Source organism: Callospermophilus lateralis, chromosome 15 (assembly GCF_048772815.1).
Source record: "Callospermophilus lateralis isolate mCalLat2 chromosome 15, mCalLat2.hap1, whole genome shotgun sequence".
NCBI lineage: Eukaryota > Metazoa > Chordata > Mammalia > Rodentia > Sciuridae > Callospermophilus > Callospermophilus lateralis.
The window spans coordinates 19,807,274-19,834,290 of record NC_135319.1 but is presented as its reverse complement, the minus strand read 5'-3'; the positions used below and the strand labels follow the sequence as shown (position 1 = coordinate 19,834,290).

General features: G+C 46.5%; 1 protein-coding gene across 1 annotated transcript in view; it reads right to left on the bottom strand.

Moving 5' to 3' along the window:
* Positions 1–327: 327 nt before the first annotated feature.
* The window catches only part of Alox5 (arachidonate 5-lipoxygenase), a 64,759-nt gene continuing 38,069 nt past the window's right edge, over positions 328–27,017 (bottom strand). Inside the window, exons 4-14 of the mRNA XM_076834566.1 lie at positions 25,773–25,895; positions 17,104–17,210; positions 16,057–16,229; positions 12,089–12,235; positions 4,735–4,938; positions 3,836–3,922; positions 2,831–3,009; positions 2,528–2,649; positions 2,192–2,292; positions 1,585–1,755; positions 328–898 (exon numbers count right to left, since the gene is read on the bottom strand). Coding sequence (XP_076690681.1) covers positions 719–898; positions 1,585–1,755; positions 2,192–2,292; positions 2,528–2,649; positions 2,831–3,009; positions 3,836–3,922; positions 4,735–4,938; positions 12,089–12,235; positions 16,057–16,229; positions 17,104–17,210; positions 25,773–25,895 — 1,594 coding nt within the window. The 3' untranslated portion in view covers positions 328–718. The remainder of the gene's footprint in view (positions 899–1,584; positions 1,756–2,191; positions 2,293–2,527; positions 2,650–2,830; positions 3,010–3,835; positions 3,923–4,734; positions 4,939–12,088; positions 12,236–16,056; positions 16,230–17,103; positions 17,211–25,772; positions 25,896–27,017) is intronic.

Here is a 27,017-nt window from a genome sequence, read left to right as displayed (position 1 = left end):
GTGGAGGATGTCTTCCCAGAGGTGATGGCATTTGGGATGTGTTCTGAAGAAAGAGTGAGAGCAGTCTGGGAAAAGAAGAGGAAGAAAACACCTCCCTTTCATATAGACCTGGGGGGGCAGGCTTTTGCCCACATAGAATCACAGAGAACATAGTGCAGGCACACATGTATGCATGAGGCGGAGGTGGTGCCAGAGGTGGGGGTAAGTGAACTGTTTGGAGTGACTGGAATATATCATGTGGAACAAAACCTGTTTTAAATAAGAACTTTATTTTTATGGCCACCAATTCTTAATTCATTCAACAAGAAGTTATTTGGGCACGTAGTAGTTAGGTGCAAGAAATTAAACTAAGTAGCACAGAAATTCCCCATCTCCAAAAAGAACAGGCATAGGTTATTCTGATTTGCTGTCACTCTTAGCGTGGAAGGACTCAGCTGAGCATGGGCAGGAGTCTCTGCGGTCCTCTATACAGGAGGGTCCCTGGAATAACGTATGGGATTCTCTAAAGGTGAAGGGATAAACACAAAAATGCACTGAAGCTTTGGTACAACCTGATCCATCCTGGAGGAGACTTTGGTTTGTAGCCAGCTCATCAGAAAACCAGAACACACTTGCTGGGCTCCATGGAAGAGAGGTGAGCTGCCAGGAGGCCAGAGCCTGCCACATGAGCTGGAGTCTGGCTGGCCAAAGCAGCTCGGGAGACTGCCACAGGCAAGGTTCAGATGGCCACACTGTTTGGTATCCGGTCTGGGGACAAGTAGTAATAGGGCAGCTTTTTGTTCTTGTTGCGCTCAGCAATGACGCTGACAATGGCCTCCAGGTTCTTGCGGAATCGGGCCATGGCCTCCTTCACAGGCTTCTCAATGAAGTGCTCTTCTGGGTACATGCCTAGGAACAGCTGAGGGCACAGACATGGGCAGAAAGCTTAATCTAAGATAGGACCACACAAAGTGACAGGCCTTGTGCCACCCCTGTGGACCATCACTTGAGAGGACAGAGAGGGAGCATCTGCTCACCTCCCCTTTTCCTCTACCTTCTGCCACCTGCTCTGATGCAGATGTAGCATATGTAATCAGTAAAATACTATTTAGTCATAATGAAGAATGAGATTTTGTCACTTACAATAACATGGATGAAGCTGGAGGACACCATGTTAAATAAAATAAACCAGGCACAGAAATTCTAATAGTGTATGATCTCACTAATGTGTGAAGCCTCAAACAGTTGATCTCATAGAAGTTGACAGAGAATGGTGGTTAACAGAGGGGAGGGAAGGGGAGAAGGAGAAAAGAGGAGAGGATGGTCAGTGGGTACATAGCTACATACAGTTAGGAAGAACAAGTCATAGCCTGCGCCCTCACTAGCCCCACCCACTCTGAGATCTCTCTAGGCTTCGCTTGAAGATTTGGTAGCACCTGCAGCTGATTCTGGGCCCTCCAGTCTTGGAGGTCAGGATTCCTTGCTGTAGGTTCCATTCCCTCCTTCATGGTCCCCACCGCCCCACCCCCCTTTGTAACAAATAAAACCTTGAACTTGAGAAATGGGTTAAACCTTGGGTGATCTGCCAGTTTCCTGTCTTCTCACCTCATTCTCCTGAAACTGGCTCAGCGCCCACACTGCACCCAGATGCCAGCAAGAGCGGCCGCGGTCCGGCAGAGTATCCACAATCTGTTCTATGTTCACCACTCCCTTGGCCGTGGGCGGTGGGGCACGCATGGTTGGGGGAGCATTGGGGATCCAGGAACACCAGTCGTACTGCAGAGACAGTACCCACAAAAGTGGGCAACCTGGAAGTCCGGCCACCTGCCCACCTGCAACCCACCATATCTGCAACTTCCTGACCCACAGAGCACTGCCCATTGGCCTTTGCTCCTCCTCTTGGGTGTCACCATCCCTCCTAGGGTACTGCACCTGCTCTCCAAGGTTCCATTCCCTCCTTCCTGATCCCCACCCTATTCTCCCTCTAGCAGCCCACAGCCGGATCCTCCTTCACTGAACTGGTAGAATAGGTGCCTGTAAACACTGATTCCAGGTCCAGAGTCTGTCAAGGGAAAGGCTGTTAAGGCCAGGAGGAAAAGACGGTGCCCAGAGCAGAGGAGGAGGCAAAGGTGGGCCCAGCTTCACCAGCCAGCAGTGGATGAAGGGATTCTGAGCGAGTTCCCGCCCTGAGGGTTCCCCTTGTCCAGCTTACCTGGCCAAAGTTCACCGCTGCGTGCTGGGCTGAGGCCGTAAAGATCACTACAGTCAGGTACTCAGACAGCTTCTCCCGGGTCTTGATTGACTTGGGGAAGCCTGAGGAGAAACCAAGGCTGAGCTCTTCCCCCCCGCCCGGGGAGGGACCCCTGACACTGCCTCTCACCTTGCCCCCTGCCCCACAGCCCACTGCTCTCAGCGTCTCTGCAAGTGCTGGGGAAATTGTTGTGCAAAATACTCTAGCAGGGGACAACCTTTCCAAGCACACCACTGAGAGGGATCCCACCAAGTCCCCCAGGGCAGTCAGAGACACAGAAGAGCTGCTGTGACCCACCTGAAGCCTTCTTGCCCCGCATGCCATACATGTAAACATCCTTCACGAAGTCCTGAAGCTCCTGGTCCTCTTCTACCACCTGGTCACTCTCATAGTAGATGCTCACCACTTCGGATGTGAACCTGGCTCAGAAGGGAGCCGGCAGGAATAAATGTCCCATCGTTGACCTTCATGTCACTCCTTAATGCCAGGACTCCGGATCCCCTCAGCCCCTCCCTCCATCAGCGCCTAACCACTGAGCCAGATCACTCCCCACTGACTTGTCCTGGGGCCTCCTTCCCAAAGACACCTGCCATTACTCACGTCTGAATGGCATCCCACACCAGCAGCCCATCATCTCGGTAGAAGTAGTAGGGGATGTCTTCAGTGCTCTCCATGCCCCGGGCTTTGATGGCCGCAGGAAAGCACAGGGAAGCATAGGTCAGGTCCTTCATGGCCTTCTGTACCATCTGCACGTGCCCGCCACCTCCGGTGGCATTGGCCTGGATAGGAGGAGAGAGCCCCTGATGGAGGGTGGCTTTCCTCCTGCCCAGCTGCCCAGCCCAGGAGTTCATCCCTGCATCCACGAGAAGGTGGGAGGGCAATGGGGTGGCAGAGCAAGAAGGGCAAACCTTTTGCCTGCGAGGTGGGGAAAATGAGTGATGTCTAATTTGTAGAAGGCCTAGCCTTCCAAACCCCATGATGAGGTAACAGTGAGAAACCCCTCCCCACCCATTGAAAGCGACTGAATACTGTGTATTGCAGTGCTGCAGGAGGGAGGGATAGGCTGCCACCTGCAGGAAGTCAGCCAGGCAGCTGGCAGATGCGTAGGCACCTACCAGTGGGGGACCGGCTTTCCTGATGCCTTGCTTGGGGGAGACTGGGTTATGGGTCAGGTACATTAAGGGCATGGAAGGAAAGAGGGTGGGAGGCTGTGCTCAGAATGTTAGGCAGGTCCCAGGCAGAATGGTAGGGGTGTGCAATGTGGGAAGGGGACACAGATATTTGGTGTGTATGAGGTCAGTCGTCTATGAGGAATGAGGCTCTGGGGCCTGGAGAGGGGAGGGGTGATAAGAGGTGACAAAGAGACATCACAAGGAGGAAGACCTGGTGATATCCTGAGAAGAGGAGAGGGTGCCTTGACTGGTGGAAAGGCCTGGAGGTTAGTCTTAGAAGCTGGGAGTTAGCTTCAAGTACAGCCTCCAGTCTTCTGCCTTTTCCAAGCCTCCACCCAGTGGCCCAGTCTCATTAAAGGGCATCTAACTTCAGATGGGTTGTAGAGACCAAGCAGGGATACCACAAGTACCAAGCGTGTCGGAGAGCATCTACCTTGTCAAAAAGGCCATACTCGCAGATGAGCTGTTCGCGGGCCTTGGTGTTGATGGCGATGGTGAACCTCACGTGTGCCACCAACAGCTGGGCAGGGAAAGAGGAAAGACCTCAGAAAGGGCCTCCTGGGTGCTGAGCATCCCCACCCCAGCTCATGATCCAAGGGGTGATGCCGAATACAGTGAGGAAGTGAAGGTCTGGGTGCCCATCTTCTTGCTAAGTAATTGCTAGAGGCCTGGAGGACACAGCTTAATGCTTAATGGCAATGGCAATGACAACGATGATAAAAAGGATAATAGTCAACACTTTTTTCTTTTTTAAAAAAACATTTATTTTTTAGTTATAGGTGGACACAATGCCTTTATTTTATTTTTATGTGCTACAGTGCCTCATGCATGCTAGGCAAGTGCTCTTCCTCTAAGCCACAACCCCAGACCCAATAGTCAACACTTTTCTAGTGCTAAACTATGTGCTAGGCATGGCTTAAGCTCTCTGAATTTATTAATTCTTTTAATCCTGACCGTCATCCTAAGAGGCAGGGATGTTAACTTTAACTTTATAGATGAGGAAACTGAGGCATAGAGGTACTCTTTAGCCTTCCGTTTCTCTAGCAATCATGCTGGCAGGTTTCAGGAAGATGGAAGGAAGATTTTCAACCTCTACTTCCCAGCCAGCCAGGCTCTGTGTCAGGTCTAGGCCCTGGGCCCTGTCCTAACTTTACATCTGAAGGACCCCTCAGGATCCCAGCTGCTTTCTTCCATGTGAGGCATTGCTGCCTCCCTGAGCATGTCTCCCTGCGTTCCTTTCTGCTACTCACCCCCAGCCACAGACCCCCTGAGGGGTTGTCAGCTACCCTCCCCAGTGCTCTTCCTCTTCCGGTGGGGCAGTAACTGGCATACCTTGAAAATGGGGTGCACAGCAGGCAGCTGGCGATACATGGCGATACCAAAAACCTCAGATATCAGGTGTGTGCGCAGAAGGTGGGTGATGGTCTGGTGGACGTGGAAGTCACTGGAACGCACCCAGATTTTGGCTAAAAGCCAGTCATATTTGGCATCCGAAGGGAGAAAAATAGGATTCTCCTCTCCTGGGGTTTGGTTGAGCTGATATGTTGAAGAAAGACATCACATTGTATATTTTGCTCTAGACTACAAAAGAATCTAAATGTCCTCAGTAGTGACTTTCAAATCACAACACAAGCATGGAGGGCCTCCAGGGACCCAGGGTCATGTTTCATGTCCTAGCGATGACACCTATAACCTGGACAATCCTAGATGACCAAGTCTCTCTGCACCCCAGGGACAGTAATTCCTCATGGAGTTGTTATTAGGCCATATGGAGACATCGAAAGAAGAGGGAGGTGCAGATGGATGTGACCTCTGCTCTTGACCTTTTCCCTCCTGGCTTCCTACTAGTCTCCCACTGCTGTTTCTTGAACTTCCATACCCTTCTCTCTGGGTCCGGGGCTCTGGGGCCCTCACGCTGCCCAATCTCTTAAGATTGAGCAGTTTGAGCCCTGCCCTGGGCTCTAGACCTATAAGTGGATGTAGCCTGTAGTACAGGCCCAGCTCACCTTCTCCTTCCAGTTTGAACTCCACACTGGGGCCAAGGTGATTTTTCTCTAAAGGACAAGTCATGTTATATGGATCTCCTCTTGAAAAAAAATTCAGTCATCTCTTAATGCCAGAAAAATGAAATCCCCAAACTCCTTAGTGACGTGGCCTCCAATGTCTCCACATTCTGGTCTTTCCACCCTTTCTGCCTGGCCCACCACTGATCCCTAGCTTCACCTGTGACAGCATTCATCCTCAATCATCCCTGTTTTTTTTTTTGTTGTTGTTTGTTTGTTTGTTTTTTGGCTTTTTGTGGGGGGAGAGGTGGGGAGGTAGGGAGAGCGAAAGAGACAGAGAGAGAAAGAGAGGGGGTGGGTGGTGCTGGGGTTCAAACTCAGGGCCTAATGCATGCTAGGCAAGTACTCTAACACTGAGCCACACCCTAACTCCACACTTCACTCATGAAATACCAGCCTCACTTCAGCACCCAACAGTGAGATCTCTGGGGAGTCTGGATGGCAGATATTAGGGCTACCCCATCTCTTAAATGAGGACAGGGAATCATGGAGAGGCTGGCATTTAAAGTGACTTGGGGGAACAGTGTGGCCAGCAGCAGCTGCCGAGGCTAAGAGCAGGCTGGGAAGAGACTTGGCTGGGCTTTGTGCAGTTGGAGAGACCAGTGTGGTTCCAGCAGAGATAGGGAACTGACCCAGCTGAGGGAGGGACTCAACTGTGTCCCACTATTTTGGAAAGTGACTTCCTTGTCCGTTTCTTCCTCTAAAACAGGACTATCCTGTAGAATTATAATGCGAACCACATGAGGAGTTTCAAATTTTCAGGAAACCACATTTTAAAATATAAAAGGAAACAGGTGAAATTTAAGTTAATGACATAATTTTATTTTACCCAATATATTCAAAACATGAAACCAATCTACAACTATTAAATATTTCATTCCCTGTCCCATTTTAAGTCTTTGAAATCTGGCATGTACTTTGCACCTATAGCAGTTCTTGGTTTGGACTAGTTGAGTTTCAAGTGCTCCAGAGCCATGCAAGGTCAGTGGCTTCTGTACAGGCTAAGGGACAGAGCTCCTCTAACATCTACTCCAGCTGCCTCTGGTGGAGAGAGACAGGTGGAAGGAGAGGAGAGCAGAGGTTGACCTTGCATAGTATTCTTGTTTTTTTTTTTTTTTTTTTAAATGGGATCCATTGTCCGTCTTTATTAGATAATTTCAGCTAAAATTCAGGTTTTCTAGAAAATTAGGAGGTTGGGAGAATCTTGTGCCGAACAAATTCTTGCCTTTTGAAATAACCTCCAGGGCTCAAAGTCCTCAGGATCTCCACCTCTCTGATGATTTACTCATTTGCATTAGCTGCCTTGGCAACAGGCACCTGCCACTGTGCCCTGCCTCCTAGATGTCCTCTGATAAAGTCCTGACATTCTCTAAAACATTCCTAATATGCTCCCTCATAGGCTTAGGTACCTGGAGACTCTCTGCTGTGTGGAACGGGTTTTACCTGTACTATCTCACTTAATCTTCATCGTGACTCTGCAAAGCAGGTATTCCTTATTATTTCCATTTTACATAGGGAGAAACTGAGGCTCTGAGTGGAAACAGTAGCTCTCCCAAGTCACATAGGAGGTAAAGAGCTGATCTGGGACAGTTCCACTTTCTGCCCATTTCAGATCTACCACACCACTTTCTCCCTTCTCTCCTCTCTCTGCAAATCGGCACTGTATTTGCATTTCTTCAATGAGTTCTTAGGCCCACTTTGTACTTTCTCCTCTCACATATACTTCACAGCCTCCCACTCCAGTCCAGGGTCTTAGTTCACCATGGTACTCCAGAATGTCCCCTGGGCAATTTGCTTGTGTTTTTCAAATTTGGGGGGTGGGGGAGTGGGAAGTGATAAGGAAGTAGCTGTTTGTTTTTGACTACAAAATCTTATTTTCTTATTGTAAAAAATAAATTGGTTATTAAAGAAGAGCTCAAGAAAGAGAACATTTCATGATCCATATCTAAGAGCTGACCACTACTTTCTGGTAAGCCTTATTCATTAGGTCTTTGCATATGTTCATATTTATCTGTTGAATTTTCCATAAACAGAATTTTATTAGAAGAAATATCTGTCTCTTCTTCCTTTGCTCAACTGACTCCTAGCACACTTATCCCCAATGTTCCCAAGTGGGTGAGCAGGAACCCAAGTATACGGTGTCTTGTGTCTTTGTATTCATTTTATATAAATGAATTCATAGTATCTATACAGTTTTGTTTTGCTTTTCCACTTTGCTAATGCATTTCAGAACCCCACCCCCCACTCCCAGGACATCTGGGACATATCTAATATGCATTGTTAACTTTAATTAGCATCCCTAACTGCTGGTGAAGCTGGGAATTTTTCCATATGATATTTGTCCACTTACATCTCCTTTTCTGTGAATAGCCTATTCATATTCTCTGCCCATTTTTTTTTTAATTGTGGGATTTGTCTTTTCCTTATCTCTTTGAAGGAGCTCTTTGTATACTATAGATTTTCATCCTTTATCTGCGATTGGTGTGGCAGCTATCTCACCTACTTTATTTGCCTTTTGACTTTGTTTATGGTGTGTTTTACTATTCAGTTTTTAAATATTACATAATCAAATATGTCAGTCTTTCCCCTTATAAATTCTTGGTTTCTTGTTTTCACTTTAAAAGACTCAATCCTCACAGTATCCATTGTTTTTCTACATTCTCTTTTACTTTTTTTTAATTTTATTTTTTATTTTATTTTGAGTTTTATTTTTGTAAATAGCACAAAGGAGGGGTCCAGTTTGTTTTCTCCCTATGCAATGGCAGTATGATAATACCATAAAAATGCCATTCCCTTCCCCTGAGTTGAAAACCCATCTTAAATTCCTCTACATGGGGGGCCTATTTCTAGACTCTGCACTGTCCTCCCACCCCCAATCTGTCCTCATGCATAGCATCTGCTTTAACCAGTGACCTTAAAATATTTCTTCATATCCATCAGGGAAAGGTCTCTCTCTGTTTTTCTTTTTTCAAAAATTTGTTCCTGACCTTGAAGATTTCCTTTCCTATATGAATATTTAAGTTATTTTATTTAGTTGTCCTGTGTGCTTTTTTAGTCTCCCCACACTACGCCCAATAAAGAACTTGATTAAGATTTTAATTGGAAGCACATTAAGTTTATATAATACAATTTGATAGAATTGGCCTTTTCTTAAATGTTTATATTAGTGCATTATAATTATACATAATAGTAGCTTCTTTGTATCATACAAGTTGGATAGAAATTCAATGTCAAGGGGCTGGGGATGTGGCTCAAATGGTAACGCTCTCGCCTGGCATGCACAGGGCATTGGGTTGGATCCTCAGCACCACATAAAAATAAAATAAAAATGTTGTGTTCACCAAAAATTGAAAAATAAATATTAAAAAAAAATTCTCTCTTTCTCTCTCTCTCTTCTCTCTCTCTTTAAAAAAAAAAAAAGAAATTCAATGTCAAATCATTGTTAAGATTTATTTATATACCCTTTAAAATGATCGCAGTTTTTCTTGATATTGGCATTCCATTTTGTTGTTAGCATGAAGAAAGGCTATTTAATTTATTGGGAATATATCTGTCTGGACACTGAGCTAAACAAACTTATTTACTCAAGTAGATTTTTAAAAACTGAACATCTCTTGTGTTTTCTAGATTCACTGTCATACCATTATTTGCAAAGATAATATTCCCAGTTCTCTTACAATTTATTCATTATGCTTTATTGAATGTGATAGAACTTCTAAAATAATGTTGAATAACAATGGTGATATCAGTATTTTTGTTTGTTTGGTTTGGTTGGTTTTGAGGTGCTGAGGATGAATTCAGGGCTTCGAGTATGCTAGGTAAGCACTCTGATTTAACTATATCCCAGCCCCATAATCGACATTCCTGTTTATGATTTTAGTGGGAATACCTTTAGGGTTGTATCTTTTTGAATGATACTTGTTGTCTAGGTTCTACATAAGTAATTTCATTCTATTACTATTTAATTTTGTTGTTGTTGTTGTTACTGGGGATTGAACTTGGGGGCTTTAACCACTGAGCCACATCCCCAGCCCTATTTTGTATTTTATTTAGAGACAGGATCTCTCTGACTTGCTTAGCACCTCACCATTGCTGAGGATGGCTTTGAATTCTCTATCCTCTGAGCCACTGGGATTACAGGTGTGTACCACCAAGTCTGGCCTATTTTAACTTTTACTAGTTATGATTACAACATGTTATTAAATTCCTTTTTGGATCAATTGACATAAGCTTTCTCCTTATTGCTATAATGCATTGTTCTGGGAGCTCTATTGATACTGAAATACCTTAAATAAACCCTACATGGTTGTAACATATTAGTCATCATTACACTACCGCAATCACTTCGCTAGTATCATTTTTAAAAGTTTCTTTTTCAATCTTGATTACTAACTTGGATTAAATTTTCTTTCGTAGCTTACTTATATCCAGTCTCAGAACTAAGGTTATGCCAGTTGTGAAGAATGAATTTGAGGACATACCAATACCTCAAAGAGCTTTGTAAACATTTGTTGTTTAAAGATTTGTTAAACCCTAGGTGCTCAGCATACTAACCTTGCACCAGTCTAGACATTTAATCTAATTCCTATTGATATATGGAAACTGGGGTGTTTTCTAGTTTCTTCTAATTTATATTTCCCAAGCTTTCTATGAATTTTCTGTAGTTTTTCTTTCCAGATTTGTTGTCATACAATTACTCTTTCTAAAAAAAAATCTATAATGACAAATATTCTTTATTTTATCTCCTTTCTTATTTCTACTCTTGTATATTTTGCTTTCTCTCTTTTCTTTTTGTTTTTTGGGGTGGGATAGAAGCCAGGAGCTCTACTACTGTGCTAGCCCCTCTCCACTTTTTTTCCATCAGTCTAATGATAAGGTCTTTAAAAAGAAAAAAAAACTCTCAGAAAACCAGATTTCATATTTATCGTTCTTTGGCATTCATTTACATGGTTTGTTTTAGAGCATTATAAGTATACATAGTATTTAGGTTCATTTTGACAAATCATTCACACGTACAAAGAATTTTATTTCAATCCCATTTCCCATTCTCCTTTTTTCCCCTCCTGTCTCCCCATATTTTCCCTCCTTTATTCCATGAAACTTTCTTTCTTCTACATTTACATAAAGGTGGAATTCCCTTTGGTACTTTTATGTATCACTTGAGTCTTTATAGTTTGCAAAGTTTGCAATTTTCAGGAGAGGAGAGAAACTCAGAAGCTCCTGTGACTTGCCCAAGGTCCCAGGGTCTGCAGTCAAGTGGCAGAGCTGGGATTTAAGCCACTCCTCTGACTGGACAGGCTCATCTGGAGGTGTATGTCAGTGGCACCCAGCCCCTCTTCTGGCTTCTCCCAGTGATGATTTCTTCCCTATGTCACCTGTCCCTTCATTTTCTGCCTCTCTTCCTCAGGCATAGAGCTTCTCTCTGATAATACACTGGGGGCTTCTTGGGGTGGAGGTTGTGCCCCTGGGAGACTGGGGGAGCATGGCTTGAATCCCAGCACTCTGATTGACAGTGTGCATCTGTGCCTCAGTTTCCTTATTTGAGGAAAATGATTGATATGGATGAAGACAATTCCCTATCTGAAACCCCAGCGGCCAAAGTGTCTTAGAATTCAGAAGATTTTAGGATTTTAGCAGTGTGTATATTTCATTAGGTGACTTGCCCCACTTTCCTGGGTCTGGGGCAACATAATAGTTTATATTACAATTCAATTTCTGTAGTGATCCATTTGCATATCACGATGAATGGGAGGAACTCTAAATAGCTTTTCTTTTTGCAGCCAATGAATTTGCTATAAGGTTTTGAAATACATGCAGCTTCAGGATGTTTTAGATTTCTAAATTGAGGGTAAGGGTTTGAGGACTGGGCAGGTAACCCCTAGATAGTCTTGGAGTGTGGTTAGTGCATGACAAATCCAACTGCCATAATGCTCTCAGCATCCAGTGTCCAGTGCTCAGGCATTGTTTGCTGAATGTGCATCTTCCCATCCCCATATAGGGCCCTGTACAGTCCCTCCCCCAGCTCCCAGTGGCCAACATTTAGTCCTGTCCTGCATGTGCTGGGCCTGATCCCTGCTGTCTATGTACTTGCTCCCATTATGCAGGGCAGGTGAAACCGTGTGCAGAACTGCCTCTTCCCCAGACTGTTTCCCCCATCCTTCACTATCTTTGAGAATGCAAGAACCCATAGGCATCAAGGAAAGTGTCCCAGGGCTGTCCCATTTCCTAAAAGTCGTGCCCATGGTGCCTATTGGTGGCCTCAATCTCCAGATCAATTCACAACTTCACCTACATGACCCCCATGGGCATCTTGATTTGGGGGCCCTGGCTAGGGGCTGTCATTCCAGGGCAGATCCTCAACAGCATATCTCACCCTGCCAGAGATTTCTCAAGTATACCTGAGAGAATGGAGCCCTCTCTCTTCCTCCCTGGAGGAGGCAAAAAGTTCTAATGTCTTATTTTTCCTTCAGCTTCAGCACCTTCCTTAGACCACAAGGCATAGCTGTCTTCCACTCTGGAGATGCACAGGAAGCTGCTTAGGAAATCCCTTCCCCAGGTCCCGCATCCCCACATCCACCTCCGAGGGCAGAGAGGTCCAAAAAAGCTAGAGATAAGCTGCCTACCTGGATGGCAATGGGGACAATCTTGTTGGCCAGGTTCTTATACAGCAGGCAGACGGGCGCAGCCAGGAACTGGTGTGTGCAGGGGTCAGTTTTGTTGGCATCAATTCCATCCAGCAGCTCATAGTCCACAATGAAAATGTTCCCTTGCTGCGGGAGGCAGAGGAGTTCAAATCACTATCAGCAGAGTTGAACACAAGAGTCAGATTGGATTAGGGGTAGGAAATGATGGTCTTTGGGAGCCCTTTCTCTTCCCCGAAACTCGGTGGAGTTCACAATTTATATTTCTTTTGACCTCTAATTCAAAGGTTGATGCACATGGAGCATATTCCCAGGTAAGATAAAGGACTGGCAGCAGCTAATTATGCACTCGTTCTACCTGAAACCAGCTTGATCCTCATGAAAGTGGGTCAAAGAGCACCCAGAATGGCAGGTAATAAAAAAAAAAAAAAAAAAAAAAAGGTAAAGTTTAGATAAAATAGATGAGAGAAGTCATATACCAAAAAGTGGCACATAAAGTTCAAAACTGGGCAAAGTAGTAATTGTGGGAGCCCTCCCCCACCTTGCCACCCATCTCCCTCCTGCCTCCCTGCCCCGCAAGGGTCCCCCTAGAGAGGGAGAAGTAGGTAGGAAATGGAAAAAAGGGGTTGATGCGGTGGGAGGGTCTGCAGGGTTGACATGTTTTGTGACATCCTGGTCTGAGGCTGGCGACATGGTGAGTACTTGGTGGAAATTCATAGGGCTTCCTGACTCCAGATGCGTACCCTTTTCGGGCAGTTCTGAACACACCCCAGTACAAAACTAGCGTTCCTGTGTTCTGGGTGGTGGACAGCCGTTCTGCACCAGGAGTCCTCTAGAGGGAGCCAGACGACAGCGCAGAGGCCAGGTGCAACGGGTTGTTGTCCGCAACAGTTGCAAGGCGGAGTTCAGCTGGCGGCAAGGGCGTTCGTTGCAGGTGGGAAACGGTTCAGGGCCTGAGACGTCTGGAGACATCAACCAAAGGCCACCGCCTGCTCTGGAGGCTCGGCGGATCCACAGCTCAGCCACAGAAGAAGCTGCGCCAACTGCGCATGCACCCAACACCCAGGCTGAGGTACCTTAATTAGGCACCAGAAGGTGCCCCAGAGCCAGCCACTTCCATTGCCGCTGCCCTTCTTTTCTCGTCTGACATTAGGAATGCGCTCTGGGCATCCCAGCCTAGTATTCGCAAAATGGGGAGGGTTGGTTTTGGAGGTCGTCTTCCAGGACCATCCGGACATCTCGTCAAGGAGTTGGGCCCAAGGAACTGTGGGGAGCAGGGCTGGCTGGGCTACCAGGACGGGCTGGACACTTTAATGACTGCCCAGAAGGAATAGTTGCAAATCCAACCTTGAGACAGATAACCCAATAAGATACCCAAAGGGAGGTCCCAGGAACTCAGGTCTGGGAACCAGCAGTTCCTGGAATCTGGGACATTTCTGTTAACCCAAGACATCCTTTTGGAAAACAAGGCCCATCTCAGTTCTGAAACACCAGCATTTTTCCAGAGACATAGATATTCTGGCCTCCCTAGGTTTTGAGTCCTCTTTTGGTCAGCAAATTCCATTTTGCTGGCAGTGGTGATTGACTCAGGGGATTAGCTTAGCATTCAAGCTTGGACATTGGGACTGTTGGGAAACGGGGCCTTTGTGGGTGAGGTTGGGAGGGGTGTATGTACTAAGTTGGAAAAAGCCAAGTCTGAAGCTGTGATCATTTTTAATCCAGCTAAGGAGACCATTCTAAGAAAAAACTCCACCAGAGGCAGAGAGTTGAAAAATGTACATCACCTGAGCTTGGTCCAGCTATGCCTGAGCCCATTAGCTCTGCTTTGAGCCAGTACAATTTTTGGAAAAAAACAGATTGAGTTGATTTTTGTGACTGATATGAAGTCCAAAAATTAATGCAATCTTGAAGAATAATGAATCAGAACCAACAGCAGGAAAACACATAAACACACACACACACACACACACACACACACACACATTATTATCAGAAAACCAACCAAAACAAAAAACCCCAACAACAGGATAATATTTCTATTTATGTTCCAAAAATAAATTTCACGGAAGATTCTTAAAAAGAAAGAATTCAGGAGTTTTCATAGTTCACAAGCTTACCATAGATCATTAAGAGTCTGTCAAAGAAAGGTGGCATGAATGTGGGAATTAACAATTGTGTTGCTTTGTGGAAGATGAGGACAGTGTAAAAAACAGAGGAGTGAGTATACATAAGAGTCTAGTTGCTGGTGGCTATTAGATTATTGTCTCATAATTCAAAACACAGCTGAGTGACCAGCTCAAAGGAAAGATGTCGTGTAACCACCTGACCTGGAGGCAGCAGTGGGAGGCTGTGACCTTATTTGGCAGGTCACAAAGTGTCTCTTCTTAAGTGGCCAGGGGCCACAGTGGCTGCTGAATCCGTTTCAATTTTAGGATTTTCTGACTTTTAGAAATGTATGACTTTCTGATTTAAGGTGTGAGAACTATAGCCTGAGTCAACATTACCACATCTGGCAATTAAATCTACAGAGAAGTAATGTGCTGGTGTATGTGGTGGATTGTGTGTTGTTATTGTTGTTCATATGACCAGGTAAGTGAGACAGTCAGCACCACCGTAGGAACAAAGGGAAAATGCACTCCTAGACTTTGGCTTATGACAACCAATAAAAGATCCAAACTTAACCCACATTTTATCAGTTTCCAAGCAAGCCTCATTTATCCACCCTCAAACAGTACCAGGTGCATCGTTAGAGCCAGGTGCTTTCACCAAACTCATCTTTATCACAAGGCAGAGATGGTTGAATTGAAGCACCATCACAGGTCACACCTAAAGGCCATTAATGTCCTATTCCTCAGCCCACTGGTGCAAGCAGCCATTAAAATCAGCTCCCTTCTTTTGTTCCAGGGAACAGCCTGACACTTTCTTATTAAAGTTGTGTCTCCCTTCTCACGCAGAAGCCCTGTAAAGGCTTTGCCTATTTGTACTTGTGTGACTCAATTTTGTTTTTATCATCATCATATCAAAGTTCTCAGAGTCCAGAATCAGTAATGTCTGGGGGCTCAAGCAAATCCAGGAGGAGGGGGCTGGAACTGTTTGCACTGGGGCCAGGGCCTGCCCAGGGACTTTGGCAGGGTAGGTGGCCCTCCAGAGTAAGGTGGGCAGGATATTGGGGATGAAAGATTTGTTTGTCTAGATCTCCAAAGGGAGACAGGCACACAAGACAGGGTAACCACAAGCAGCAAAGGCCAAATTGACAGCTGGGGACAGGTAGCAGGGGCTGGTGGTAGGAAACCCCAGTGTGCCAGAAAGAGGCAAAGGATGAGATTGTTGTGACCAGCAACCCACCTCATACAAGGTGCCTGATGCTAAATTCCACCAGATTCAGGTGGAGTGGTTTGAAACCTTTCTGTCTCAAGACTATGTCAGCCTCTTGGAGCCTAAGGTGGGGAACTGAGCCTTCACCTCCTCTCCTGAGGACCTGGAGAAGACTGGGGAAGGATGAGGCAGGAGCAGATGGCACTAAAATTTCTAATTAGAATGTAAAGAATTATTTCAGCCCCCACCTTGTTCTTAAACACAGCATGCTTCTTTCTCCAGTTTTTTTCACTTTGCAAGGTGGGTGATCATTTGAGTAAAAACATCTGTCACAATGCTTGGCCTAGCACAGGCCCCTAGTCAGTGGTAGGTTTTGTAATTATTGGTATCAAAGTTGACAATATACTCCCAAATGTGAGCATCCTGGAGAAACATCACCTTCGATTCCTCTTTTGATCTTACCCAAAACAGTGAGCACAATGGCCAGGACTCTCATTAGTGCTGCTTCCAGGAAAAGGAAGAAGCCATTGGCTGACCAGACAGGTCTGGAGATTATGGTCCGGGTACCAGTGAGCACTGGTCAGCAGGAAGTGACTTCTGCCTGACAAAGTGTGGCCTTGACAGCCTGTCCCTACCTGCACCTCCTGCTCCAAGCTGAGCTGCCGCTCTAAGCTGCACTCCACCATCTCTGTGGTCACTGGGAGCTTCTCAGGCAGCTCCGAGCAGCGCCTGATGAGCACAGGGTTGCATCCATTTAGAAACTGGTAGCCAAACATGAGGTCTTCTTGCCAGTGTTTCATGACCCGTTCTGGGAAGAGAAATGAGGCCCAACATGAGCCTTGTGCGGAAGGCCGCGAGGGCTGTGGTCCTCATGACCCTGACCTAGAGCAGAGTATCTGCTGGGTCCCCTCTCCTGGGCACGACTGAACAGCTTGTTGGCCACAGGCATCACTAGCCACACCCAATGTGTGCCCCTGCCAGCCACTGGGTCAGACTATGATGCCATCCTGTCTTCCCTGAGCTGGCTCTTAGTGTGGCTCACACACCTCCCAGAATACCCACCCCTCTCTAAAAGAACTCAGGTCCTTCAGCCCATCATGGAGGGAGATGAGGGGAGTAGAGGGTAGTCCTGGGGTGATGTTAACGCAGTGCTGATTTCAACTGTTCTTTATCCAACCACTCTTGTCTCCTTAATTTTCTGTGACTGTTTCCTTCCCATGTCATTATTGCCAATTACCATGACCAGTGTTCCAACAAAAATGCATCTTGGTTCAAAGGACCTAACTTCACTCTTTTTTTTTCTCCTTCCAACTAGCTTTGCTTTTATGTAAATGCTTAAAAAAACAAAGCTAAGTCTTGACTTCATTGAGTCCAGACGCACCATGAATTATTGATTTCTGTAAAGAAAAAGTTATATATCAGATAAAGAAAAATATCATTTTTTTGAGACTTTGGATGACAAAATGAGGTTGAGGGTATAGAAGCTTGAATGTTTAAGCAGGATATGGGTAACCACAAGTGAGGCAAGTGGTGTGGGACAAAGCAGGTGGCTAGCCTGAATGATTGGTGGCAAGTCCCCTTGACCTGCTGAGCTACGACCCTTGTTAACTTCCTGGTACATCTTGAACAGAAAAACAGCATCCCCCTCCCCAGTACTGCAAAATCCCCAAAGGTACACTCACCAGAAATAGTGTTGCTGATCTTGACAAAGATTTTCTCGAAGTCAGCAAAGTCACTCCAGGATGACTGGAACATGTGCATGAAGCGGTTGATGAACAAATTCTCCATTCTGCAGACCAGGAGACAGGTCATCCTCACACATGCCACTGCACATACCTTTCAGGATCTTATGATACCCCCAATCAGCTCCCAGCAGCAGGATATGGTTTTGTGGAACCAGAACAGAAACTGGCCCCCAGACCTGATGCTCTTCCTACTGTACCTCACCTATAGAAGAGACCAGACCAGCTCCCTCCTGAACAGCCTAGTGCCTTACATCTCATCCATGAATGTGTTCATGCATTCATTCATCAGGCATTGGCTGCTCCCAACTCAGTGAGTCAGTTTCTGAGCAAGTTTTCAGGGACAAAATGTTCTACCTACTATGCAGCTACTCAATCTAACAGTCTGGATTTGGAGGGATGAGTTCAATTGAGATGATCCTTATTTACCTTCTGCCTAACACTGGCTCTGTGCATGGTACTGAGAAGGACACAAGTTCAAATGCTCAATACACAAGACAATAAAATAAAAACCCAAGACAAGAGCTTAACTAAACTCAAAATGCAAATTTTAGGTAAAAGAAGGGAGATGTGAGTGGCTGGAGCAATCCCAGAGGCATTAGTGAGGAGGCAGTGTGTGGAAAGCATCCAGAAAGGTGAAGAAGAAGAAAAAATCTTCCCTGCCTTCCTGTATGACCTAAGCAGGGTGCAGGACCGAGCCTGGGCGTTTTGTATGCTTCTCACTGTGACACACTCTGCCTCAGTTACTCTGGCACACACGGCTCAGAGTAATGAGGGCTTTCTTCAGCATGACTCTGGCTGCCTCTCAGGGGTCAGGTCTCTCTACCTGCTTTGTCCTTTACTTGAAGGGTTCCCCCTGCCTGGAATGGTCTGCACTTCTCTTTATTCTCTACTATGGACTGAACTGTGCCCTTCCTATTCCTTTGTTGCGCCCCTAACTATCAGTTTGATAGTATTAAGAGATAAGTATATATTCACAAGACAGGGGTCTTAATTAGAATAAAAAATATTCCATGCTTGTATAATTATATCAAAACGGTCTCTACTGTCATGTGTAACTAAAACAAACCATAAAATAATTTTAAAAAGAGATGAGTGAGACCTTAGAGAGGTAATTACATTTGGATGGGGTACTTATAGGAGATTAGTGCCCTTATATAAGGACACAACAGAGACTTTGCTGGCTTTCTCTCTCCCTTATCCATACCATGTGAAGGTTATTATCTGTAAGCCAGAAAGCAAGCCTTTGACAGAACCCATGTCTGTTGGCATCTTCATCTTAGACTTCCAGCCTCTGGAATTGTGAGTGCCGTGCTCTCTCCCCTGTGCTAAGCAGCATTCCTCACAGTTTAGCTGCAAACTCAAGACCATTAATATTTGCCTTAGGCACCCCAAGGGTGAGGACATGTCTGCATTGCTCAGCACAGATCCCATGCCTTCCGCATGCAGAGGGGCTCAGGGCACATTGCCTCATAAACTGAAAAGTGCCCTAGATGCCTGGTGGAGGGAGCCATGCAGTGGAGCTCTCCTAGTGGGTTTTCCTACCCACCACCCTCTGTGGATGATGGGTAGAGCCAAGTCCATCCAGAGCAGCAGCCCTGAGCACCAAGAGCCCAGCACCATGCTTGGACTCAGCCCTTGGGTAGTAATTTCTCTAGGGCTGAGCTATCAACATATAAGGTGTTTTTGTCAGGGGCAAGGTTAGGAGTCTAGCAGCCTCCTTGAGCCTCCTGATCCAGCAAAACCCAAGAACTGAGGTTGGAGTATTCTGTCCAGGGTGAACCTGGTTGATGGGATAGAAGATTCAGGGATGTCAAGCTCTGCTTTCCCAAGGGAGACAACCTATGGACATGCATGAGGCAGTCAGTTTCAGAACCACAGAAGGAAAGAACCCTATGGACCAGCAGGGGATGCTAGGGACTCTCCTGGCCTTACCAGACCCAGGAAAGCCATGTGAGGGCTTTTTGAATCCTTCTGCAGTTCAGCAAATGCTCTGCTCCTTTGTACTGGTCATTCTGTCCCCTAGGAGGGGATCCTTGGGCTGCTCAGGAGAGGTTCATGGGACCATGAAGGCTAGAGACCGTTGTGAGAGTCAGGTTATTTAGGGGATGTGTTGGTGCACGTTGCTGGAGCACAGCCTGGGTAGTGTGGCTGGCTTTGTGGTGACTACACACCTTGGAGCTGTAGAAAGATACTCTCCTTGTCTTTTCCTTGCCCTTCCATTGTGGAAAGCAGATCTTTTCCACCCATGCTGAAGGGCAGGCTCCTGAAGCCCCATCAGCACTATGGTGATACAGTCAAGATCAAAGAATGCCCCAGCTCAGCTCTTCTCAACCTCACTATCTCCATCCTCATCCACGATTAGTCAGTCAGTGCCTTGGGCAGAAACCCTTGTGAAGCTAGAGGAGTATACCCCACTGTGGCATCTGGAATCAGTCTGGATATGGAAAGTGACTTATTTCTGGAAGGGAGAGGCTTTTTAAGGCTCCTAAGATCCTGTTGGGGCTCAAGGATGGCTCAGCACTAGATGGTTCCCAGGAATAAGGTCCTATGCCTGGTGGGAAGGTGTGGGGAACTGGCGGTGAGTCATGTCTCCCCAGCTGGGTCTTTTTGACCTCAAAACAGAAGGTCAGCACTGAAATAGGGAGGGGTGTGGCAGTAATCAGAGGAAGCCACATATTCAGAAGAAGTGGGGTTGAGAGGAAAAATATTTACATATATCCTAGAGGCAAAATATTTCTATATGGTTGTAGACACCTGGAATTTTGGAACTTTAAAGATCTGTTTTTGTACAAAAGAAAACCCACATCCCAGATGTGGCTTCTGGCTTGTTCAAAGTCACATAGTTAGGTAAGGGCATAGCAGGTAAAGGCATAGCCAGATAATAACAGGAGTAGGAAATGACACCACAAGGTAGTGACACAGCCAGGGGAAGATGTGGATTCATACAGATAAAACCAGATAGGAACCCAGACTGACTCCATGGCTTTCTCCTATGCTGAGCTGCTGGCCTGGGCTGGACACGAGCTGTTAGTGCTGAGAGGCAGGAACTCTTGCCTCCTCTGCTTCTCCCTGCTCCTTTGCTCCTAACAGCTTCTCCATTTTTTCATTTTAGTTTTGCTGCTTGGGGTGGGGGACGAAGCTTACAGAGGAGAGCTGGCCTCCTTCCAGGCACAGCAGGTGGCTTAGAGGAAACAGTTCAGCTACCCAGAAGTAGGGAGGAAACCAAGCTGTGCAGAGCCAGTGGCTCAATGGGGAAGGCCTCCTGGGTGACCTCAGCCACAAGTTTCAGTCTTCTACCATGGGGGCTAGTTAATCGTGGACAGAGAAGTACTTCCAAAGCATGATCCATGGGGGACAAGGATATGTGCTTTCCAGCACACTATCCTCGGGATCCACGAATGCTGAGAGGATCTTCCTTTCAATCCACCAGGGGCTGCATCAGAGGGTCTCAGACTCTACAACACCCCCACCATGTGCTGAGGGTCTGGACACAAGAATCCTGCATGGGGCTCGCAGTTTCCCCAAGCCCAGGAGAGAGGGCAACTGAGGGGTACAGATCAGCCCAAGCACTTCCTAGCCACACAGGCTTGATAAGTCCCTTACCTTCATAGTGCCTTAGTTATCTCATCTCTGAAAAGGACCTAAAGATAGCCACTGTCTCACAGGGCTGCCATGATGTACAAAAGCATTGCTAGGTAAAGAGTTTAACAGATATTAGAGACTACTACCATGGTTATCTCTTATTGTTCATATTAATGTCTACAGCCCAGGTCCTTGTGTTCTAGGGGACCTGTTCACAAAGTTGGTCTGCAGCTAGCAAGTGGTTCTTTCCCTTCCCCTTGTCCCTCTATCTAATTTCTTTGACCCTTTTCTTCCCTTCCCCCGCAATAAACTTTCCATAGAAAAGTAACCTTTACCCCTCTGTTCTCTGTCCCTGGTGCTAATACTTCAAAGTGGCCACAGCCAAAGGACCCTAATCATCTCTGATCTCCTCTGATCTCTGGAAACTTCTGACAAGTGATCTTGATTCTAAATGTCTGCCCTCAGTGTCTGTCCCTTGGATCTTGCCCCTGCTTCCAACCCCCATGATCAGGCTGCCCAGGTACAGGAGAGACTCCTTGTCCATCTCCTGCCTTGGCATCCTTAGTCCCACTTCCCTGCACAAGCATCCACCCTGCTCCTCCTAAGTTGCTGTGACTCTTACTTCCACAAAGTGGCCATCTCTTCCCACTCCTTCCATCCAATCAGCATGGCTAATGCCTATATGCCCTTCAACACTCAGCTTGGGCATCTTCTCTTCCAGGAGCCTTTATTTTTATTCATTTATTTATTTATTTATTTAGTCTGATTCCTCACTCTAGTCTACATATCCAACAGGAATACAGGATCAAGAATTTAGTCTTCTTTGTTGGCCTGCTCCACCCACCCAGGATATGAATCATTCTTTTGTCCAGCGTATCCACCCATTGGTCGTTTTGTAGCCATCTCATCTCAGATAACTGATCAGTTATCAGATTGACTGTGGTGGTATCACAATGATAATTTTAATATGTCAAAGAGAAGCTGCAATGTGTCCCATTTAAGTGACAAGGTAAAAGTTCATCATACTTGTGTATGCTCAGGAGAAAACCCAGTGTGTGTATGGTTCAGTACTGTCTACAGTTTCAGGTTTCTACTGGGGCTCTTGGAAAATATCCTCCACAGATAATGGGGGGCTACCCCGGCATGAGAGGCACTGCTAAAGAATTTTCAATGTTTAGGGGTAGCATTAGTGAAGCTAAGGAACTAACACTCTAAGAGTACTTCAGTGGCATGGGGCCATCTGGTTTTTGAGGTGGGGTGGCGATAACAGGGTAGGGGGTCTTCTTCTCATGCAAAACTCATAGCTCTGCTTTCCAGAGTTATGTGAATGAGTTTCCTCAGCCACCCTCCTTTCCATCCCTTTGTGGTCACTTCTCTTGCCCCAGCCTCTGTGCTTTCCCTCTGCCCCATATTGGCTCTGAATTTTACTTCCCCACTAAAAATCTGCTCCCTCTATGGTTCTCTGTCTCTATTCCCCAGGTTCTTGCCCTTCTGAAGCCTCCCTCTTCTCAAAGGACTGCTCCATTCTCCCCTTTTGAGCAGCTGCCACATAGTTGTCCCTCAATATCTGTGGGAATTGGTTCCAAGATCCAGGACCTGGTGGTCTTCAGATGCTTAAGTGCATTACATAAAATGACTTGGTAATTTGCAAATAACCTATGCACACCCAAGAGCACAGCCCCACAAGCAAAAAGGCGAGGAAATGGTGGCTCAGGCAGAATGGATCCTGGTCTTCAATGCTCTTGAGTTGAGATCCCCTAACAATTGCCTGGGTGGTTGCAGGTTTTGTGGAGAAGCCTGTCTGAATGGCCACACCAAAGGCCAAGCGAGATGTTTGCAATACTAATACTTTAAATCATCCCCAAATTATTTACAATCACTGATACACTGTCAATGCTATTGAAGCAGGCATTGTTCTATATTGTTAAGGGAATAATGACCAGAAGAAAAAGTTTGGTTTTATGGTTTATTTTTTGGGAAAAATTTCAATTTGCATGTAGTTAGGAATAGGAGGATCAGCTGTATATAAGTGTCCTCCTTGAACAAGCAGCAGATGGCTGTCTAGGGACTGTGGGCAGGAGCAGTGGGATTGTTGCTCTCAGGCCACATTCCTCTCCTCCCTTCCAAACCTCTGCCTGGTCTTGGCCTCCCTCCCCTGTCCCTCACAGGGCTGCCATCTACTGCCATGGCCTTAAAGCCGGCTGCACTCTCTCGGCTTATCTTTTTTAATGACAACAAGCCCAGTGTCTTCAGTTCTCCCCTCAGCATCTTCCCATTGTGAGCCAAACTCTGACTAGACCCTACACCACATCCTGCATCTGCTCTGTTCCCTGGCCCCTGTGTTCATGGGGCCTCTTCCCCACCTGGGCTTCCCTGGCCCATAAAAGCTGTCAAGGTCAAGCTTCTACAGCGCAGCTCTAACTCCATCACTGCTTGTTTCAAACACTCACACATCTCCCCATTTCCCTGGATGCAGAAGATTCATTCTATTGATGGCAAAAATGACGACTGTGGCTTGTGGTAGTGCATTGGATGCTGCCTTCCTGGGAAGATAGCTGTGGTGTGGGTTGGGTGCCTTATGGGCCCTGAACAAGGATGCTTCACACAAGGCCCTTTAAGGAACTGTCCTCCACCAGTCACGTCTGTTGCAAATTGCACAGAGGGTATATGGTTGAGCTTCTCAGTCACCATTCTCCGGGACTCATGCACATTCTGTACCGTCTGCTCTATCAAGAAGGAAGCTCTCTTTCTCAATTTCCTTTAAAGAGGCCATTCCCTTATCAGCCTCACCAGTCCTGCAATTGAGTTCCATACTTCAAACAGTGAGTGCATAGATGATAAACACACAGGCTGTTCTTCCCTTAAAGCCACCAGGAAGTTTCATAACCCCCTGGGTTCCCCAGCAGGCCTGATCTGGCCACAACACACCTTTGTAAATGGTGCTGTCCCCATCATAACATCCTGTCCTGTTGTCAGACCCCCATGTGTGTCTGCTTGGCCTGCAACAAAGCCAGACCAAATGTCCCTTGGCTTTGAAGAACTCCTGGGTCCTATCATTAAGAGAATGCCCGGGTGGAGAGTCTCTTTATGTACTTCTGTCTGAGGGTGCACCTGCTCAATGGCCAGGTGGTTCTGGAGGAGCATCCAGTGAGTCTCACTCCATTATTAAGAATGGGTGAAGACTAGCACTGTCTTTAGGGGTACCCTTCAATGTATCAGCTTGGATGGCTTCCATGGCCCCAAATCAGTTTCATAATCCTGAGTAGGAGCTGGGTCTTCTTTTCCAGAGGACAACATCTAGTCTCAGAGAAACTAGACAACATCCTAGGATTGCCCGCACCAGCCAGAGCCCCTCCCCATGTGTGCTCGTAGAGTGAGTTCCTCTGAGTTGCCTTTACCTCCCTAAGATTCAGCCCACATGGCTCAGAGGAAGGTCCTCTTGTCTCTTGGATCTCATATGCCTGGGTCCAGTGTGCCAACACAGAGTCAGTGCTCAGTTGACTGCCCCAGCTGTGCTGTGTTAGGAGGAGCTGAAGGGCCCATCCCAGGATTTCTTTGCTTTTATTCCTGTCAAACATTCCCTCATTCAAGAGGCTAAGTGACCAAGATGATGTGGAGCAAGATGGGCTGCAGCAGTACTGAAGGGATGGTGGCCAGTGTGGGCGGGGGGTGTCAGAGCACAGGGGAGGAGACCTCACTAGGCCCAGGGACTGGCAGGAGCTTCTTGGAGAAGGGTCTGTCACCCACATACTGGCAAAGAAGAGGGGAAGGGTGTTTGTGGCAGAGGAAACAACATGGGAAAAGACAGGGGGCCACGAAGATGCCCTATAGATAACTCTGGATTCACGTGGGCTGGAGCAGCCTGGGCAGGTGCGGAGGAGAAAAGGCTGGGGATGGCAGGTCCACTTGAATGGATCTTAAAACCCGGGATCTCACCTGAAATCGGGACAATCACTGAAGGACTTCAGGGAGGAGAGTGAAAGAATTATATTTGCTTTTTTATAAGCAGCCTCCCAACAACTCATGAGCCATCCAAATGCTGTGGAAGCTTAGGGGAGTAGGTGGATGGATTATTCCCAAGAACACTGGTACCAGGGAGAGATGATGAAGCTTAGAGAGCAGGACGAGCTCCCTGAGACCCCAGCACGTGGACTTGATCTTACATACAACTGGTTTGGGAGGGTGGGTGAGGCCCATAGAGGCATGTAGGCCAGTGTTTTCAACTCTGGTTGCACACTTGAGTCACCCAGGAAAATTTAAAAGATGCCCCAGCAGCAATGCAAAGACCACAGTTCAGTGGTCTATATGGGGAGGGGTGGAACAGCATGGAATCTATAATATTAAATGTAGTCGGGAGTGAGAACCTCTGGTCTTCGCTGCTGTGAGCCATGAAGGAGATGCATGAGGAGAAGGTACCTGTATCTTGTGTGTGTGTCCTTTCTCCACAGTGAGGGGAAGTCCTGGGAGGTAGCAATACTGGCCCCTGAGTGGCCAGGTGGGTTACATTCAATTCATTCTTTGACAGAGTTGTCTGAGCACCTATTCTGTGGCAGCTGCTGTGCCAGGCTCCCCGGATACAAAGTTGACAATGACCTGAAGAATCACTGAGTAGCCATAAGAAAGGCACTGCCTGGCCTTCACGCCACCTCCCTCTTTGCTTCCCTTCCTTTCTTTCATCCTCCACCCAGTGCCTAGACACTGTCCGCCTTGATTTGGCCTTTGAGGAGATACGATGTGGGTGGCAACTGCACGTTCCAAACAATAATGCCCACCCACAGTGAAAACACAGCCGTGCTTGGTGCCTAGAGTCCTCAGGTTACGACTGTGTTAGTATACACGCTGACCTGGGTTGGAGGTTATCTGTGGTAGTACCCTGAGAATTCACTCTATGGACAGAATATGATCAAATGCTTTGAGTGCTGCTCATCCAACCCAAAGCCCCCATGAGGAAAAGAGTAAGGGTCCCATGCCCAACCCTGGCTTCCGAGGGGCCACCCAGCATCCTTAAGTTCTCAGAAACTCACGCTTTGGAGTAGTTCAGGACAAAGTCCACTCCTTTCTCACTATCAAATTGGATATCCCGGGGCAGATCCTTATGGCATCTGGCATCGATACTCAAGGGGAAGCCAGGGTTCCACTCCATCCATCTAGCACGAGAAGGGAGAAAACTGGGTTAAAGGCTAACCTTTGGTCCCATCGGCTGGAGGCTGCCTGTGTTGTCTGCTATGTAAAGGTGGTGCCTGACATGCCCACTCTACTGACTCTGCATAGACTGAACCTGCATCCAGCAAGATACTGGGACTCCTTTCCAAAGTCCTGTGGCTCTGACCGTATCAGGGGGAGACCTGAGACTGGCTTACAGCCAAGGAATAGTGAATGGAATAGATGTGCACAAGTACATCAAAAACAACGAAGGAAGCCTCAGGAGAACTCATGTATTAGAGGCAACTTCAAACAACAATATTTCCCATAGCAGATGCCTGCCTTGCTGGTCACAGGACGCAGAAGTGGTTAAGGCTGCCAAGCCACACCCAACGTGGATGTTCAGTGTCCTCATAGCTTGGTCAGTGTGCACCCTTGGACTGTGTGCATGTTTTTCATGTGGTGGCCAAGGAATATGGGACAGTTCTGATGCCTTCAGAACAGGACTGCAAGGCAGTGAGAAAAATGGTGAGGACCCCAGGCACAGACTGTGGAGGGGCTGCTCTTTCCAATCTATGAGCCAACAGCAGGTTTAGAGATTATTATAATTAAAATTATTCCCTCCCAAAGTGAACCATGCACTAAATCCAGTAAGAATTTTGAGCTCCTGGTGCCCTTGAAACTATCTTTTAGCACTGGACACTTGTGTTTTATTTTCCTACTCTACTTTTCTTTTGTTTATTTATTCACCAACCTGGACTGTGAAAACAAGATAAAAAAAATGGTGTTCATTTGTGGGGAGTAAGAATAATAAACTAGTATTTGTTTAAAAAACAAAATTCGCTCTTTTTTTTTTTTTTTGTACCAGGGATTGAACGAAGGGGCACTTAACTACTAAGCTACAACTCCAGGCTTTTATATTTTTTATTTGGGACAGGTTCTCCCTAAGCTGTTTAGGGCTTCACTACATTCACTACATTGCTGAGGCTGGCTTACAATTTACAACAGGCATGTGCCACCATATCCAGTCAAAATTTACTTTCTGAGATTTCAGATTTTTTTCACTTGAACTCCTGACTTTCCTTTTTAATCTGCTGAGGGAAAAACTTGAGAGCATTAAAAAGTCT